Source organism: Rhinichthys klamathensis, unplaced genomic scaffold (assembly GCF_029890125.1).
Source record: "Rhinichthys klamathensis goyatoka isolate OS25496 unplaced genomic scaffold, OSU_Roscu_1.1 h1tg000244l_1, whole genome shotgun sequence".
In the NCBI taxonomy this organism is placed as follows: domain Eukaryota; kingdom Metazoa; phylum Chordata; class Actinopteri; order Cypriniformes; family Leuciscidae; genus Rhinichthys; species Rhinichthys klamathensis.
In genome coordinates, this window is record NW_026606766.1 from 1722352 (window position 1) to 1740074 (window position 17723).

General features: G+C 37.1%; 1 protein-coding gene across 1 annotated transcript in view; it reads right to left on the reverse strand.

Annotated features, from left to right (window-relative positions):
• Positions 1–1135: 1135 nt before the first annotated feature.
• The window catches only part of LOC130100552 (dynein regulatory complex subunit 2-like), a 220868-nt gene continuing 204280 nt past the window's right edge, over positions 1136–17723 (reverse strand). The window contains exons 9-13 of the mRNA XM_056266034.1: positions 7056–7069; positions 3019–3090; positions 2698–2910; positions 1730–1882; positions 1136–1411 (exon numbers count right to left, since the gene is read on the reverse strand). Coding sequence (XP_056122009.1) covers positions 1136–1411; positions 1730–1882; positions 2698–2910; positions 3019–3090; positions 7056–7069 — 728 coding nt within the window. The remainder of the gene's footprint in view (positions 1412–1729; positions 1883–2697; positions 2911–3018; positions 3091–7055; positions 7070–17723) is intronic.

Consider the following 17723-nt stretch of genomic DNA (forward strand, 5'->3'; position numbering starts at 1 on the left):
AGTCGCTTTTTAAAATGATCGAGATAATGTCGAGATAATGTGATACTTCATGTCTTGCAGGTGAAAGGTCTTTCTGCTGGCCAAAATTAAATCAAGTACTAAGCACTACATACTGCCTCTCAAAACGTAGGGTAATTCTGACTTTCTCTGCTCTTGAAAGAGTGTTCTCCTCCAGGTGACCAGTCCAGCATTATCAGCAAGCAGCGGAGAGGAAGGGTTAAAGGTCAAACAGCTTTAAAAGGTTGGGAGATTTTCAAGAGTCCGCAGATCTTACAGCATTGTCTTCAACCGTTTGGAAAGGATAGACTGTGCTGAGCATTTTATATTGAACAACATTGCTGTTGTGTAAAGAGGTCTGTGTTTGAGTGTGTGTGTGTTCCCAGCATGCATTGCGACATGCATAAATGATACAGGTAATGTTGAGGTTGAGGATTTGTTTCTCACTAAAAAAACAGCCTACAACAGTTTTGCAAGTTGGCTAAATAACAAATTACTGACGACATTTTGAGATTAAAAAAAAACTATTCATGTTGCCTTGATTTTTATTATTACAGTGCAAAATAAAACATTTCAGTATTTTGATGCGTTTCTTTGGCCAGAAGATTCCATAATAATATTATGCATTAGTTAACACGTTCCATAAAACATAGCTTCATGTTATTTGTTGCCCTGTTTTGTACTAGATTAATACAGCATGTCTTTATTAAAGACATCACGCATCATGAGTGATAGAGCTTATAGTTATAGCTGAGCTTATTTGTTATTAAATGACAAGATGCAAAATGTCTTCAAATAATTCAAAATGTAGTCTATTTTCAACTTCACCTTTCATTCTAAAATGCATCGACCTGTTTTCCAGATGTATAAAGGACAATCTTCAATGATTTGGCGGCATCTTGAGGTGATGAAACAGCATCGGTCAACACATTTACATAATTGCACCAGTTAATATAAAGTCGTAAGAAAAGGCTGTGGGATTTGAGGAAGTGTCTTAAAATCCTAAATTTAATAAAAAAAATTACTGAGATCATTGCATTAAACAGATTCACCGACTGCATGGCAGAGGCATAAAACATTTTAATTGCTTCCAAAAAACACACGTTTTCACAAGCTGTTTCTGCACAATATTCGCTGCTTAGCGCTTTTTTTTGAGCACATGGCGCTTTTGAGCGCGTCTCTCAGTGGCAGCGGGGGTCTGTAGAGTAGAAGAAGAAGACGCCACCGGAAGCTTTTGATGCTGAAAACTCTCCCCAGAGACCGAAAGTTCATCCATGTACTGCTGCAGATTGATCTTCAGTTGTTCATTCTCCTGTAACAGAAGCCCTTTCTCTCGCTTCAGACACAAACTGTCAAGCTGAACCTTGTTGTAACGTTGCCAAAACTTCCCAAGAGGAGAATAGTCATGTATTAGCTGTGGACAGAGGATAGGACAAGGGGAGAAAAGTCAAAAGACAACACAAATGATATACTGAATTTAACAGATGACTAGAATAATGCAAAAGAACTGCTAGTACACATCAAATTAAAGTAATGAATCTGCATGAAAAATCTGAAATGACTTCCCCCAAAGCGACATATATCCGAGTGAAACAGGATATCCATTGAGAAAATAAAGATCTGGAATTAACTGGATTGTAAAAAGCGGCCACTCCATGTGAAAATGATGGCAGATTTAAAAGCAAGTTTACAGTGGTTTGTGGGATTGTGATGGAGTGTGATTTGAATAAACCTGAGGGAGTTTCTCATTCGTCGACTTCATGGCATTGGCTTTCTCCTGACTCAGCTCTTCTTCACTCAATGATGATTTGTAGAAGGGCAGAACCTTCTCGTGCTCCGTCTCCATCTTTCTGCACAGCTCAGAGCGACGCATCAACCTTTCCCCCTATGGAAGAGACAGAGTGGGTGACTGACTGGATGTTGCTGAGAGTATTGCTAAAATGAATTCACTTAGTTCCAGAATGACATAATCTCTACTTCCAAAAAATATATAAAACGCATCGCTGTTGCAAGAAAAATAAAATAAAAAATCCTGGTCTACTAATGATACAAGACACAGTTTCTCCTGTTTCAGCTTGACTGAGATATCAACTAATAAGGATGTATCTAAACTAAATAAAGTTGTATGTTTTATTATGCATAAAATGCTTACAGTAAATGTATCATTAAAGGGCATTCTGTGTTCTGATATGGTTTTGCATGTAGCATGAAATTATGATGTTTTTGATATGTCCATGATTCTCATTTTAAGCATGTAAAACATTAAATATAATAAGATTTTAAATGTTGGTCATTACAGTTATTGGCCAGAGGGTGAAAATACTGTATAAAGCAATCCCAAATTGCATCTCACCAAGTTCCAACATCCTTGTTGATCCTGGAACAACATTCCAATCAACCAATCAGATTCAAGGGCTAGGCTTACAGTTAATGTCCAGTTTAGGCTTATAACAATGGTTAGGGGTTTCTTAACACCATTCTTATTCACTTGTCATTTCCCTCTGATTTAAGAAGTTAGGGATAGGTTTAGATTTAGAGGTACGAATAGTTGTTAGGGCAATGTTTTTGGACAGAAATGTTGTTGCAGGATCAACAAAATGTAACTATTACTTGAAGGCATAAAGCACTTGTTTGGAAAATTGTTAAAAAAAAAAAAAATTAAATGAGTGTATATATTAAATGTGGGTGTAATAAATGTACCAAAGCGTTTGTCTCCTGTAGTTTTTTAGCAGCATTGTTGCTTTGAATGGTAAGTTTAGTGAGCTGCTTCCTCCGAGTGGTTCGGTCCGCAGCGAGCTGGACTCTGCGATGTTGAACTTCCTGGGCGAGCTTGTCACGGTCTGAACGAAGCTGCTGATTTGTTCCTTCGCTTTGACTAGAGCTCAGCTGACAGCGCTGAGCTGTGATGGCCTCCTGCAAAAGTTTTGTACAGTTTAAATTTCAATTACAGTAAATCATCAAAATGATGAAATATCACAATTGGAAGGAAAGTGCTTGTCCAAAGTAGAATTTTTGTCTGACCTGCAACTTCTGAATCTCCTTTTTATGTGCGTCAATCTCATTTTCACTCTGTTTATTCTTGAGATCCAGAGACTCACATGCTTTAGACAAGGTTTCGATGTACTCTTTCTGTTTGTGTAAATCCTTCAGCTCTCGCCACAGTTTATCCACTTCTCCTTTCTTCTCGGCTTTCTTAGACATGTTTGCTGACTGTGGATCACAGATTCAAAAGTCCTCAAAAGAGAAGATGTATTTTATTACACAAAATCAGAACTGGCTTGTCAATACAGACAGATAGATAGATAGATAGATAGATAGATAGATAGATAGATAGATAGATAGATAGATAGATAGATAGATAGATAGATAGATAGATAGATAGATAGATAGATAGATAGATAGATAGATAGATAGATAGATAGATAGATAGATAGATAGATAGATAGATAGACAGACAGACAGACTCTGGGCTTCTTCGTTTAGGGGTTACACTTAGCTTCCTCCCGGTCAAAAAAGGCAGAAGTCTTAAAATGTAATACCCCCCCCCCCCCCCCCCCCCTTCAGGAAAACCAATTAAATATAATCTTGTTCAATAATATTTTTTTTTATTATTATTTTGAATTTTTAAAGATTTTTATGATACTTTGCATTAATTATATAATTTTTATGAGCTATTTTTTCCATTAGAATTAATATAATATTTTTCTATTATATAAAAAAAAAAAAATTCAATAAATGCAGCATTTCACATCAAAATAGAGTGCAGGCTGCAGGCAAAAAAAGTGAGAAGAGCGCCATCCAGTGGCTTTAAAAATATATAAAAGTGTGAAATGTCCTGTAACGCCTGTAGCTGCCTATATAAATACATAGAAAGGCTTTTTGATTCCTATTGTTGTTTTAGACATGATTTCTCTCTCTTATTCGTTTTTTTATTTTTATTTAGATATATATTTAGATATTCTAAAATACTTTTTTAGAATAGTATTAGGTTTTGCATTATGATTACAATCAAACAATAACATTTGGTTAGAAAGGGAACACAATGCAAAGATTTTTGTTACTCAGTATTTGATAAAGCTGTACACTTTTTTTCTGCACAGTGGCTGATCTGTAGTTTGTACCACCAAAAGTTTCTCTGAGTTTTCCTATTTTTTCGTATTTCCCAATAGTTTCCTATGGTCGGTCATATTTGACCGGGAGGAAGCTAACGTTAAGTGTGACTATTTTTTTACGACCCTTTAACATATCCGAATCATCTCCTTGATTATTTTGTGTGTTCACATAGGTAATCTACAACCAAAGTCACCAAGTTTCATCCCCCTCCGATGAAGCAAAAAAAATGAAACATTTCAAAACGTAACAGTTTTCGGTCATTTTTGACCGAAGAAGCCCAGAGGGTTAAACTTTTTCCGTGCAGTAAGCTGTAGAAATTGAAAAAGATACACAAAACGTGTCCATTTCTAATATTTACAATTGTGGTTGGTAAAAATAATAATATTTTAGCGCTACTAGCATTATTTCCCATCGTCTTACCTTGTGATGTCCGCCTGTGAAACGTTTCTGTTGACCGTTTCCTAGCAATCACCAACACATTTCCAGCGGTGCGCGCGTATCTTTTAAATCACTAAAATAACAGTTGATGTCGTTCTGACACTAGATAAAAAGTCAAACGATTCCAAATGTATCCCCCCCCCCCCCCCCCCCCCCCCCCCCCCCCCCTCAATATCATATAGGCCTATTATTGTCCAATAATATTTTTTTTTTTCAGGCAAAATCAATATCATATAGGCCTATTATTGTCCAATAATATTTTTTTCTGGCAAAAATCAATATCATATAGGCCTATTATTGTCCAATAATATTTTTTCCCCCGGCAAAATCAATGTCATATTAGGCCTATTATTGTCCAATAATATTTGTATATTTTACCACCTTGATGTTTAAATAGGTAACTGTTTATAACTGTTTACTTATTTAAAGTCAAGAGTTTTGTTTGATTATCATTACAACATAAATTTGCTACATTCCAGTAGAACCGCAGCCGCTGCACAAACGACAAAAACTGATGAAGGAAGATTGTCAGCCGATTGCATCAGAAAATGAAAATGAAGAAGCTCGTCTTTAGTCTGCTAAATTATTGTGTAATGTCAAAGAACACTAAAATTACTTAAGTTTGAAACCAAGATCGAACATTTCAAGGTTTAAATAGTGTCGGGACAGTTTTTTTTTATCTAAAACAGGGTTGCATCGGGTTTAGAGTTTATTTCTTTTGCGATGCTAAATAAGAAACAATAGGCTAATCTTATTCTTGCGACATTTTAAATTTGTATTGCCAAAGAAATTACAGCTAAATTAAACAATTAAAACAGTACAAAACGAAAATTGTCCAAAGAAACATATTAAATTAAAAACATGCGTTTTTCTTTGCCTCTCTCGCGCTGGATCTCTTTTTAACAAGTTTGTTTAGTCTCCCTCCCTGCGCGCGCCAGGTCTCTCTCGAAATTAAACATTTCAGGGTAAAAACACATCATACAGCTGATAATACTGTATATGTCGCTGCGTGTCAGCCATTCAAATCACGAAATAATTATTTAGCCTTTAATTGTTGCTTCAAAGACACAGCATGCCTTGTTGAATTAACCTTACATTCATACTTTCTGATATCATCTCATTAAATCCTGTGGTTTTGTAACATAGAAACCTGCATTTTCTGTAAAGCTGCCTTGAAATTATATGTATTGTGTAAAGGGTTATACAAATGAATGTTTAAAATTAAATTGAATTGACTTGAAAGTGCCATTGCATGGTTTATGGACCCAATCTGACAATACAGAAGAGCTATCACATTGTTGGCCCATTTGGTTTCATGATGATTTATACCCTGCATCTGTGCTTGAATATAATCATGCACAATTTCAAATATTTTTACTGTATAACTTTGAAATCATGGACCCATGAAGTTGACATAGTACAGTTAGAAGAGCCTTGCATTGTTGGCTCAACTGGGGGCTCTATATCTCAGCTGTGTTTGAGGGAGCGTTAAAGGTGCACTGGGGCCTTTATACCCATTGTGCTTGCCTGTCACCCTGCACAAGATTAGACTTTTTTTTACTGTTGCATTTTGAAGCTATGCACCCATGAAGTTGACAGATGTCAACTATGCAGTGATAGGAGAAGTTGCAGTTTTGATTTCAATTGCATTTTCTGCCCATTACGCGGCGCTGTTTCTCGGCCGCCTCAGAGGGTGCGTTAAAGTGGACATGAGTACATTATAGTAGAGCTACTCCTCGAACGAAACCCAAAATTTGAGCAATTATTACTGTGGAATCTTGTTTTTATGAAGCTTTGAACTTTGCACTTTACACAATGCACAATGAGCCGCCTATTGCATTTTCTGGCCATTTCGCGGCGCTGTTTCTCGGCCGCCTCAGAGGGTGCGTTAAATTGGACATTGTCCCATAATATGACAGCTGTTCCTCTAATGAAATCCAAATTTTGAGCAGTTTTTACTGTATAATTTTTTTAAATGAATTTTGCATTTTACATAGTGCTCAATAAGCCGCCCAATGCATTTTCTGGCCATTTCGCAGCGCTGTTTCACGGCCGCCTCAGAGGGTGCGTTAAATTGGACATTGTCCCTTTATAGTAGAGCTATTCCTCTAATGAAATCCACATTTTGAGCAGTTTTTATCCCGCTTCTGGTATTTTTGTGGTTTTGACGAAGACATTTTCCTCTCAGTAACATAAAAACATAAAATTAACTTGCTAGGGTAGCAGATAAGTTCATGGTAATTCGCAACAAACCTCCGTATTCTGTTTAACACACATGTGTCAATTACAAGGCCGGCGGGCCAAACACGGCCCGCCGGTCCGTTACTTAGAGCGTAAATGGAAACAAGCGAATTTAGAGGTCTTTAGAATCGCGTGGAAAGACAGTGTGTCACGTTATAAAAAGGCTCTAAAAGCAGCCCTAATTATGGCCCCTCAAGAACAACTACAAAAACTACACTGGTGTTCAGGGACAGGCATTAAGCTGGTTCAGATCGTACTTATCAGACCGTTACCATTTTGTCTGTTTAAATGGGGAAAAATCAAAGATAACGTCAGTAGACTATGGAGTGCCGCAAGGATCGGTGTTAGGCCCTCTGCTATTCTCAATATATATGCTGCCACTTGGCAATATTATAAGAAAACATGGAATTAATTTCCACTGCTATGCTGATGACACTCAATTACATATTTCATCACGACAGATGAAAACACTAACTTATCTAAATTGACAGAGTGTCTTAAAGATATAAAATGCTGGATGACGTGTAATTTCCTGCTATTAAATCCAGATAAAACTGAGGTATTACTTATTGGTCCAAAAAACTACCCACAAAATCTCTTACAATACAACTTCAATTTAGAAGGATGTCCTGTTACTTTATCCACTACAGTAAAAGACCTGGGTGTTATACTAGACCACAACTTGTCTTTCGAAAATCATATTTCATATGTTACAAGAACTACATTTTTCCACCTTAGAAACATTGCTAAATTACGTAACATGCTATCTGTTTCTGATGCAGAAAAGTTAGTTCATGCATTCATGACCTCGAGACTAGATTACTGTAATGCTTTATTAGCTGGTTGTCCTGCATCTTCAATAAACAAGCTACAGTTAGTGCAAAATGCAGCCGCTAGAGTTCTTACTAGGTCAAGAAAATATGATCATATAACACCAATTTTATCATCTCTACACTGGTTACCTATCAAGTTCCGTATCAATTACAAAGTACTATTACTGACCTATAAAGCCCTAAATGGTTTAGCTCCTGTGTATTTAATGGACCTTCTATCGCCCTACAATCCATCGCATTCTTTAAGATCCCTAAATTCGAGGCTTCTGGTCATTCCTAGGATATCTAAGTCCACTAAAGGAGGGAGGGCGTTCTCATATTTAGTTCCTAAACTCTGGAATAGCCTTCCTGATACTGTTCGTGGCTCAGACTCGCTCTCCCAGTTCAAAAGACGCATCTCTTCAGCCAAGCATTCATATAATGCTTACCTTTTATACCACTGTTGAATCAGATCGAATGCATTAATATTATGAACAGCAGCTACGCTAATTATTTCCCATCTGCTTTTCTGCTGTTATCTCAGGACGCTAGTCCCGAGGTAAATAGCGTTCGTCAGCTCCAGTTTGTATCCAGCCTCTCACGGAGACTTCAGATGCCCCAACGCCTGCGATGAGACGACTCGACGCCTGTGAAGAGACGACTCAACGCCGGCGATATGTTATGCCCTAAATTAATACATGATGATTAACTGTATTTTTCTATGTACATTTCTGAAATGCACTTTCTGTAAAGCTGCTTTGAAACAATATATATTGTGAAAAGCGCTATACAAATAAATTTGAATTGAATTGAATTAGTGCTGCACGGATCACAATCCGCGGGTCGAGCGGGCCGAGTAATAAAAACATTCTATTCAATCGAGGGTGGATGACAGCTAATTGAGTGTAATAAAGACACTAGTGATGTTACGTATGACACTGAAGCTTTGATGCGCGTATCACAGATGCGACACAATTTCTAGTGAAGCCCCGTATCGGGGTGTGTATTGGTTTCCCCAGAGTCACGTGATCGATGACAAACGAAGCCTCACTTTCTGTCCAATCACGTGCGTGTTTCGCTTTGGGTGTCAGAAGGCTCGAACTCCAGATCTCATTTAATGAGTCATTGTCGGCTCAGTCTGGTTGATGGGTGTTTCAGGAGAGTGCTGTACTTTGAAAGTTAATAAATATAATACATTAAATAACCAAAATTTATTTTTCACTACTTAGGCTATACTTTTGTCTTTTTGTTTTTGTAATATCTTTGCACTTTTGGTGATTTTAGGTAATTTGGTGTTGGTATTTGGGATTAGGGTGGGCTTAGGGGAGAGGGGATAGGGTGTTGGTGTTTGGTGAAGGGTTTGTATTTAGAGCAATGGCAACAGCCAAAAAAAGGAAGACTTCCCCTATCTGGGAATATTTTGAGCTTATAGCTTCCAATGTGTGTATGCATATATATATATATATATTATTTAAAAAATGTTATTGTTGTACATAATTTCTTACTTTCATATAACTCTTTTAGAAGGTGAGATGCTTGGTGTGTGACAAAGAGCTTGTTTATGGAAACAACACATCATGAGACTGCTCAGACCCACAATCCAAGCACACAAAGTAGGACTGTTGCTTCATGATTTTTATTCATAATTGTGAATGCATTATCATGGTTTCAATTAATATATTATGTATATATTTCTTCTTTCATTATAGTATCTCGCAAGCAAATGGTTGATGAGGCATTGGTCAACATGGTCATAAAAGACTCACAGCCATTTACAGTGGTTGAGGATGAGGGTTTCAAGGGCCTCATCCATGCCCTTGATCCTTCCTATATAATCCCAACCAGACAGGTGAGGATAGCAGCAGAGGTTGATTTTTATGTATAATCTATATAATAAATCTTTATCACTAATAATATAATTTTACTACAACTGTTTTGTGAACTCAAAAAGGCTTTAAAGAAAATGGTGGCTTCAAAATATGAAGAAGCAAAGAGGAAGGCCAAGGCAGACATGGAAAAAGCAACTGCTGTGTCTATAACATCGGATATGTGGACTTCTATCAACATGGATGCATATCTTGCAATAACCTGCCACTACATTGATGACAGTTATAAGCTGAATACAGTGTTGTTGGATGTTGAGAAGTTCCCAAACAGGCACACAGCGGAAAATATGGCCCTGGTGAAAACGAATGTCATGATGGAGTGGGCAATCAAGGACAAAGTGAAGTGTCTTGTCACAGATGCAGCAGCAAACATGATTGCTTGTGCAAGAATTCTGCAAGTGAGACATTCAGTTTGCATTGCACATGCACTTAACACCATGGTTAAAAAGTCTTTTGATCAGGTACCAGCTCTGTGTGACATTCGGAACAAAGCTAAAAAGGTGGTCACCTATTTTCGAAGCAGCACCTCTGCCAAAGAAATGTTGACCCATGTGCAGCAAGAGATGAACAGGCCAGTTCTTAAACTTGTGAATGAAGTGGAAACACGCTGGAACAGCACTTTTCACATGCTTCAACGGCTGCATGGGGAAAGGCAAACTGTGGGAGCATCCCTTGCCTCACTTAAAACTGATATAGCTCCACTTCATGCCCTGGACTATGAAGCCATACAGCAAGTTCTGTGTGTTCTCGCCCCATTCCACCAGGCCACAGTAGAGCTGTCCGAGGAAAAACGTGTGTCTGGCTCCAAAGTAATTCCTTTGCTAAAAATGATTCACCATTCATTACAGGTTGAACAACTAAGGTATTTATTTTTATTTGTGTAGAATACTCTTAATTATTAAATTATTGAATTATTGAATTTGTATTTTTGCACAGAGTAAATAATTTTCTATTTCATAGGTTAACCATGCCAATAACAAAGGAATTAACTGAAAAGCTTATCAGGCGTCTGAGGGAGCATATCTGGAATATGGAGTCGCTCAGTATAATGACCATGGCAACTCTGCTGGACCCAAGGTTTAAAAAGTTGGGTTTCCTTAACCAAACTAAAATGACAGAGGCTGTCAAACGGCTAAAAGCAGAATGTGGTAATGTCATCAGGGCCGAAGATGAAAGACCATCCACATCATCAAGCACTCAGTCAACAGAAGCACCATCATCAACTCAACAGCCCACACCAAGCTCAAGTATTTATTTATTTTTATTTTTATTTATTTATTGTATTTTATAATTGTTGACCGTTGATGTGTCTTATATTCAATCAATGTACATGTACAGTCACTCCCAATAAACATAATAATAATAATTTTCCTCACACTTGTAAGGTGGAAACCTTTGGCTTCTGTTGGACAGTGCTGTGGAGCAAAGCTCAAATGCCACTTCTGATGCGATCGTAGAAGTGGATAAATACCTTACAGAGACAAACATACAAAGAGCTGAAGATCCACTTGAATACTGGAGAATGCAGAAACATGTCTACCCCCACCAATATACATTGGCATTACAGTTTCTTTGTACCCCGGCCTCCTATGAGCCATGTGAAAGAGTCTTCTCTAAGGCTGGGGAAGTACTGTCTAAGAGGAGAAATAGACTCAGCCCCAACACTGTGAAACAGCTTTTATTTCTTAATAAAAATAATTAAAAACTTTATCACATTTCTGTCATTCCTACAGTAACATAAGCACTATCACTGCCAAGTGTCATAAGCACATTTAATAACAGATGATCCTATCAGACAATGTTCTTATTCAGTGTGTGTGTGTGTGTGTGTGTGTGTGTGTGCGCGTGTGTGTGTGTAGAGAGAGAGAGAGAGAGAGAGAAATAGGCCTACATTAAATCTTAGTGAATCTTATAAGCTTATATTATATTTTATTGTCACACTTTAATGGGAAAATGAATTTGTTTAATGAGCAAATCAAACACAAACATGTAAAGCTTTTATTTGTACACATAACATTGAAACTATGGAGTGTGTTGTGGTTGCTTCATCTGCCAGAGCTTCTAACACAGGCTTCTGGCTGCTTTATTTTAAATAAGCACCAGATGGCGCTGTTCTCGACACTCTCGAAGCTTTGAATCTTTTCCCGGAACAGTCAGGGGAAAGCCTCATTGATTCACGAGGCTTCATTTCCCCATCCCTAAAAGACACGGAACTCCCATCATGCTACCTAATGTACGGACAGAGGCGGCGCCAGGGGGGGTCTTGGGGGGTCTCAAGACCCTCCCAAAAAATGCTTTGACCCCCCATTTGACCCCCCACCCCCTTCCTGATTAAAAAAAATATATATCCGCCGGGATAAATATTTAAAAATGTTTATCTTCAAACTACGCAGAACAATAATAATTAAAAATGTATTCGACATACAAAATATATAAACATAAGAATCACGTTCCCTCTAAGCTGCGCGCGTGCGCGGTCGTGCACTTCTGTTGCCGCGGCCGCGCAGAAAAGAATAATATGCCACGCGGAGGACTGACGCGAAATGTGTGGGGAAATCCATTTGATTGTATGTGAGAAATAATTGCAGTGCTCAAACTGGTGAGTGCAGTTAACAGGTTTCAAAGAAAGAGAATGGTGTGAGCGCGTGTGATTGGCAGTGAGTCGTGTGTGCGGACCAAATATCTCAATACGAGAGGCGACGAGAAACGCAAAGACATGTGTAATAAAATCACAATATCATGTTTTAAAGAAGAGTGGTTTGATTAAAGTGGTGGAAATAACGGATGATGGACACAGAACGGTAACAATTACACACCCACCCGCGTGCAAACTCAAAATACATCATTAGTTTACATAGATTTAAATAGTTTCAGGCATGGTTAGATTAGGCTACTATAAAAGAGTTCACATATTGACTTTTCTTGAAAATATTTAGCTATTAGATCTAGCTATTTACAGTAAATGCTTCAGTTTGTTTTCATATTATAATAATATAATATGAAAACAAATCGAAGCATTTAAACTATCACTTCAAATACTTCAATTCATTTTTTTATATTATATTATATTGGGCATATATTTTATTATATTATAAGCCTAAATAAAGAATCTCACAAGGGTATTGTTTAGGGCTCATTGCCATTAAAAAGTTTGAAACCCCCTGCTAAAAAAAATGTAGGCTAGGAAATTCATAAGCTATAAACAATCATTTAACTTTGATGGTTTAATGCTGCCTGTACAATTAATTGACTGTACAAAAACACTTTATGGTTTTCCTAAACCATCTCAGTGTAACAGCTTAATTTTCTTTTATAATATATTATATTATTGTAAAGAATTGAACTGTCCTGCAGAAGATTTTGTAAATAATTTTTCATAGGATTTCTTAGTAAAGACTGGAAACAGAGGACACCGAGGAATTGGAGGATGAGGAGGATACTATTTTGTAAATATGTTTTCTGTCATGGGTGTGGCTATGTCAATTAAAGTTCGAGCATATTGTTTGCAAACTGCAATTGATTAATTAATTAAAAACAAAAAACCGTCGGTGTGTGAATGGGTGAATGTGAGGCAATATATAAAGCGCTTTGGTGGCCATTGGGTCTGTGAAAGCGCTATATAAATGCAGTCCATTTACCATTTACCATTTGTTAAGTAGCAGCAATATGCAGTTATTAGCCGTGTCCACTGTATTTTTTGTTGGTTTTCATGAGACCCCCCTTGAAATGACCAGGACCCCCCATTGCCCCCCCAATCAAAATTGTCTGGAGCCGCCACTGTGTACGGACGGTAACAAAGTTGCGCTGTTGAGTCTCGCGCAGTTATTTATAACATTAATTATAGTTAAGAAACAATATATAGGCTACACACGACCAGAGTGCTGTTTCCCTGAATGCCATCACGATTGAAACCGAGATATTAATTTCATAACAGTTCAATAAACAAATAGTTAAAATTAAGTTTCTTACATTTTTAGACTGTTTTTGTTCTGTTTTAGCAGCGAAAATAGTTCCAAACAACAGAACCATATCGCGTCTCACAGCAACACTCATCCATGATTCATTACTGAATCATTCAGCGTTTTGAACTAATCGATTGAGTCAAAGATTCAATTGCCCATTATTAAACCGCCTCATTCTGAATCAATCAGCCGTTTGAACGAATCGTTTACATTAATGACTCAATGACTCGCTCATTAAGACGGCCGCCTGCCGCCTCCTACTGGCGGTTTAGTTTCAAAGTATCATTCTTTTCAACATTCCTTGTATATTCAAAACATATTCAAAATAATCTCATTTAATACAGTTATAATTTTTCAATGTAAATTATTTAATTTGATTGGTAACAGCCTAGTGTCTTATTATTTTAATTGAATGTATTGATAAAATGTGAGAATTTTAAATGAAATTTAGAGCATACATTAAATAAAATTAGGGGGGAAATGCCCTTTATAAAGGTACAAAAAATTATTCCGATAAGAGTGTTTTCAAAAATGAAACATTGACAATAAGTTTAAAGGGAGTAAAGCCTCTGTTTAGGCTATAAAGAAAATGTAATTTTGCCATTCTTTGTTTGGCGGGTGGATTATTATTTATTTTTAACAACAGATTCGATGACCCTTCATTTTTTGAAAATGTCTTTAAAATCATACCTGACTTTATGCATTCACGAGTCATCATAGCAGGTGATTATAATTGCGTGTTAAATGCTAGGCTAGACACGCATCCCCGCCGAACCACAACAAATAAATCGCCTGGTGTACTAAGCAATTACATGCAAAAGTTAAATCTAATCGATTGCTGGAGAGCTTTGCATCCCAATGATCATGACTTTTCATTCTACTCCTCAGTCCATAAAACATATTCAAGAATTGACTTTTTCCTAATAGATTCAAGATTGTTGCAATGTGTAGTTTCAACTCAATATCATAATAGATTATTATCAGACCATGCCCCTGTTTCTCTTCATTTAAGAATACAATTTAGTAGAGGAAATTATGCCTGGAAATTTGATAATATGTTATTAAATGATGTCAAATTTTGTGAATACATTTCTAACAAGTTTACATTATTTTTAGAAAACAATGAGGAGATGTATCTGACTCGGTCCTGTGGGAGGCAATGAAGGCAGTCATCAGAGGTGATATTATAGCATATCAAACTGCAAAGAATAGAGAGAATAGAGCCAAATTGAATAATATTGACACACAAATAACAAATTTAGAGATGGAATACAGATCAACCAGTTGTGAGACTATACTTAAGAAAATAGTTGCGCTGCGAAGCGAATATAACTCGATTCTTTCTAAGAATATTTCAAGACAACTCATGTAGGCTATATTAGGCAAAGGCAGTTTGAAATAGGTGATAAACCCCAAAAACTACTTCCACGCCAATTAAAGCATTCTCAGGCAACTCGTGCAATACATAAAATAAAGTCGGATAATGGGAAGATGATTGTTGATCCTAAGGAAATTAATTGTTGCTTTGCTGATTTCTATAGAGAAGTCTATGAATCAAAATGTGAAACAAGCTCGGAAGTAATAGAAGATTTCTTTTCTGATTTGGACCTTCCCATTCTTAGCACTGAAGCAAAACAATTTTTAGACAAAGAAATCACACTGGAAGAAATAAATGAAGTAATATCACAGTTACCTAATAAATCGGCCGGACCTGATGTCTTTAGTGCTGAATTCTTTAAAAAATTCAGGAATAATCTTGTACCTATAATCCAAAGATTGATTAAAAATGCAACAACACAATGTAAATTTCCGCCAACAATGTACCGAGCGAGTATAGTATTAATTCCAAAACCAGGACGGGATAAACAGAGGATGTCTTCCTATCGACCGATTTCTCTTATTCCCATTGAATCTAAGATTATAAGCAAAATTCTTGCGAATAGGCTGAAAAAGTACATTTGTTCAATAATTCATCAGGACCAGACTGGTTTTATGCCCAATAGGCAGTGGTTAAATTGGGCCGGGGCTCTCCGGGGCTCAGCCCCGGCACATAAGCCTGCTCGTTTGCAGTCTACTGGAAATTATGTTACATACAATTTGATGAAAGTGATGCTTTTGAAAACATATTTCTGACAATAAATGAAAGATTTTTGAAATGGCATGTCTATTTTGTCTCGGCGGAGCTGAGATGAGAACAATCGGAACACGGCCGTATTTTTGTTCAGCTGCTTAATCTCGTTGTCAGTCGACCATGATCGCGCACCGCTCGCGCATGCGCATCTGACACGGATAAATGTACGCAGCAATAATGAATGTTCCTGGGAGACCGTGGTTGCGCGGGATGTTGATGTTCCAGAAATGTCAAAAAAAGTGCCCTGGCCTTGAATGACAAGGTAAGGAAAATAAGACTAAATCAAAATTAAATAACCAGGACTAGGTTGACCATGTGATTTTTCTCAGGAGATGTTTTGAGCATTTTACTTCAGATACCGGATTATCAGCAAATTGCCAAGAGAACTGCTAATTTAACGTTAGCTGGCTACTTAAAATAAACTAGCAATCTATTCAGTCAGCATATTTGTATTTGATCTGTGTGAATTACAGAAATATAAGACTTGCTAGACCTAAGTTACTTTTAGCTACCAAGCTCTGTGGTTAATGAAAATTAAATCAACCATTTATTCTCCAACTTTCAGAGATAAATTAAAATGAGTGGAGCATATCCACCCAAGAAGAGGAAACTGACTTACTTCTTCAAAAGGTGGGGTGATATTCCAGACATTTTTAGCATGACTAGCTCTGTAACATGTTGGCAGTAGAGATGGGACAGTATGAAAATGACCAAAATTATCAGTGTTGTTCGGTATTATTGCGGTATTTTTAAAAGTATGTTCAATATGTTCAGAATACTGAATACTGTACTAATACTGAGGTGTTTGCATACCAGCCATTGTGGGAAGTAATAAAGTTATAGATGAGTGATGAGTTATAGATGTGTGTTCTCTGTACTGATTTTAAGAATGTGTATGAAATTAAATGTAAAATCAAAATTAAATTACAAAGGTAAAACACAAATAAATTCAAATGTTGATTGTAAAACTAACCAGTGTTATCATCATTTTTATATCTTAAAGCTGCAGTCCGCAGTTTTCGCCATCTCTGTTCGAAATCTGCAATTGCAGTTATTCTCGGAATTATCAACTTTACGTGGGTTGTGTAATGAGGCAACCACTGGAGCCAGAAATCAAAACTTTGCCTTTTTATGTGTGTGTGTGTGTGTGTGTGTGTTGTCGTAGTAAAGAGAGAGAATGGGAGAAGGAAGTTTGTATGAGGTGGACCTGGTCACCACAGACCCAAATCTTCTCAGCTGTTGCTACTGTCATATGCTGCACTGTCTCTCCATGTGGCACATTATGTTTGGCACATTGTATGGGTCACTATATCATAACAAGGTAATACAACGTGTAATCAAGTGATGACTGATTAACAGTAATGTAAATGCTAAATGTCCTAATACCTGTTGCAAAGTAAATCCTCTTAACCTTGCAGTTTTTCACATATCATGTAATACTCAATTTCTCCATTTCTTTGCACAAAACTCTCCAGAAAGTGCTATTTAATGGTTTATTTTTCAAAAAAAAATTCCCGGGGGGGCATGCCCCCGGACCCCCCTAGGGAGAGCACCCCCACATAATAAATCCCAATTTAACCCCTGCCAATAGGCATATATATTTTAATTTGAGGCGGCTATTTAACATGATTTATAACAACAACAAAAAAAAACGTAAAGACATGTGTAATTTCACTAGACGCTCAACGAGCCTTTGACCAGTTAGAGTGGAAATATATGATTGCTGTACTAAAGAAATTTGGATTCGGTTCAGAATTTGTTAAATGGATTGAAATGTTTTATGCGCATCCAGTAGCTTCTGTTATTACTAACCAAGACGCTTCAAATCCATTTCAGTTATCTCGTGGCACACGACAGGGATGCCCCCTATCTCCTTTTTTGTTCGCCATATCGATGGAACCATTGGCAGCAAGGATCAGGCAACATCTTAACATAGCGCCTATTATGATCAAGGGCAGACCCCAACATCTTTCGCTGTATGCGGACGATATTATATTGTACATTTCTAACCCTGAAATGTCTATTCCACCATTACTTGAGCTTATCGAAAAATTTGGCAGTCTTTCCGGATTCACGATAAATTGGGAAAAAAAGTGAATTAATGCCAGTCTCTGACGATCTAGATAAAACATTTTTAGCCAGT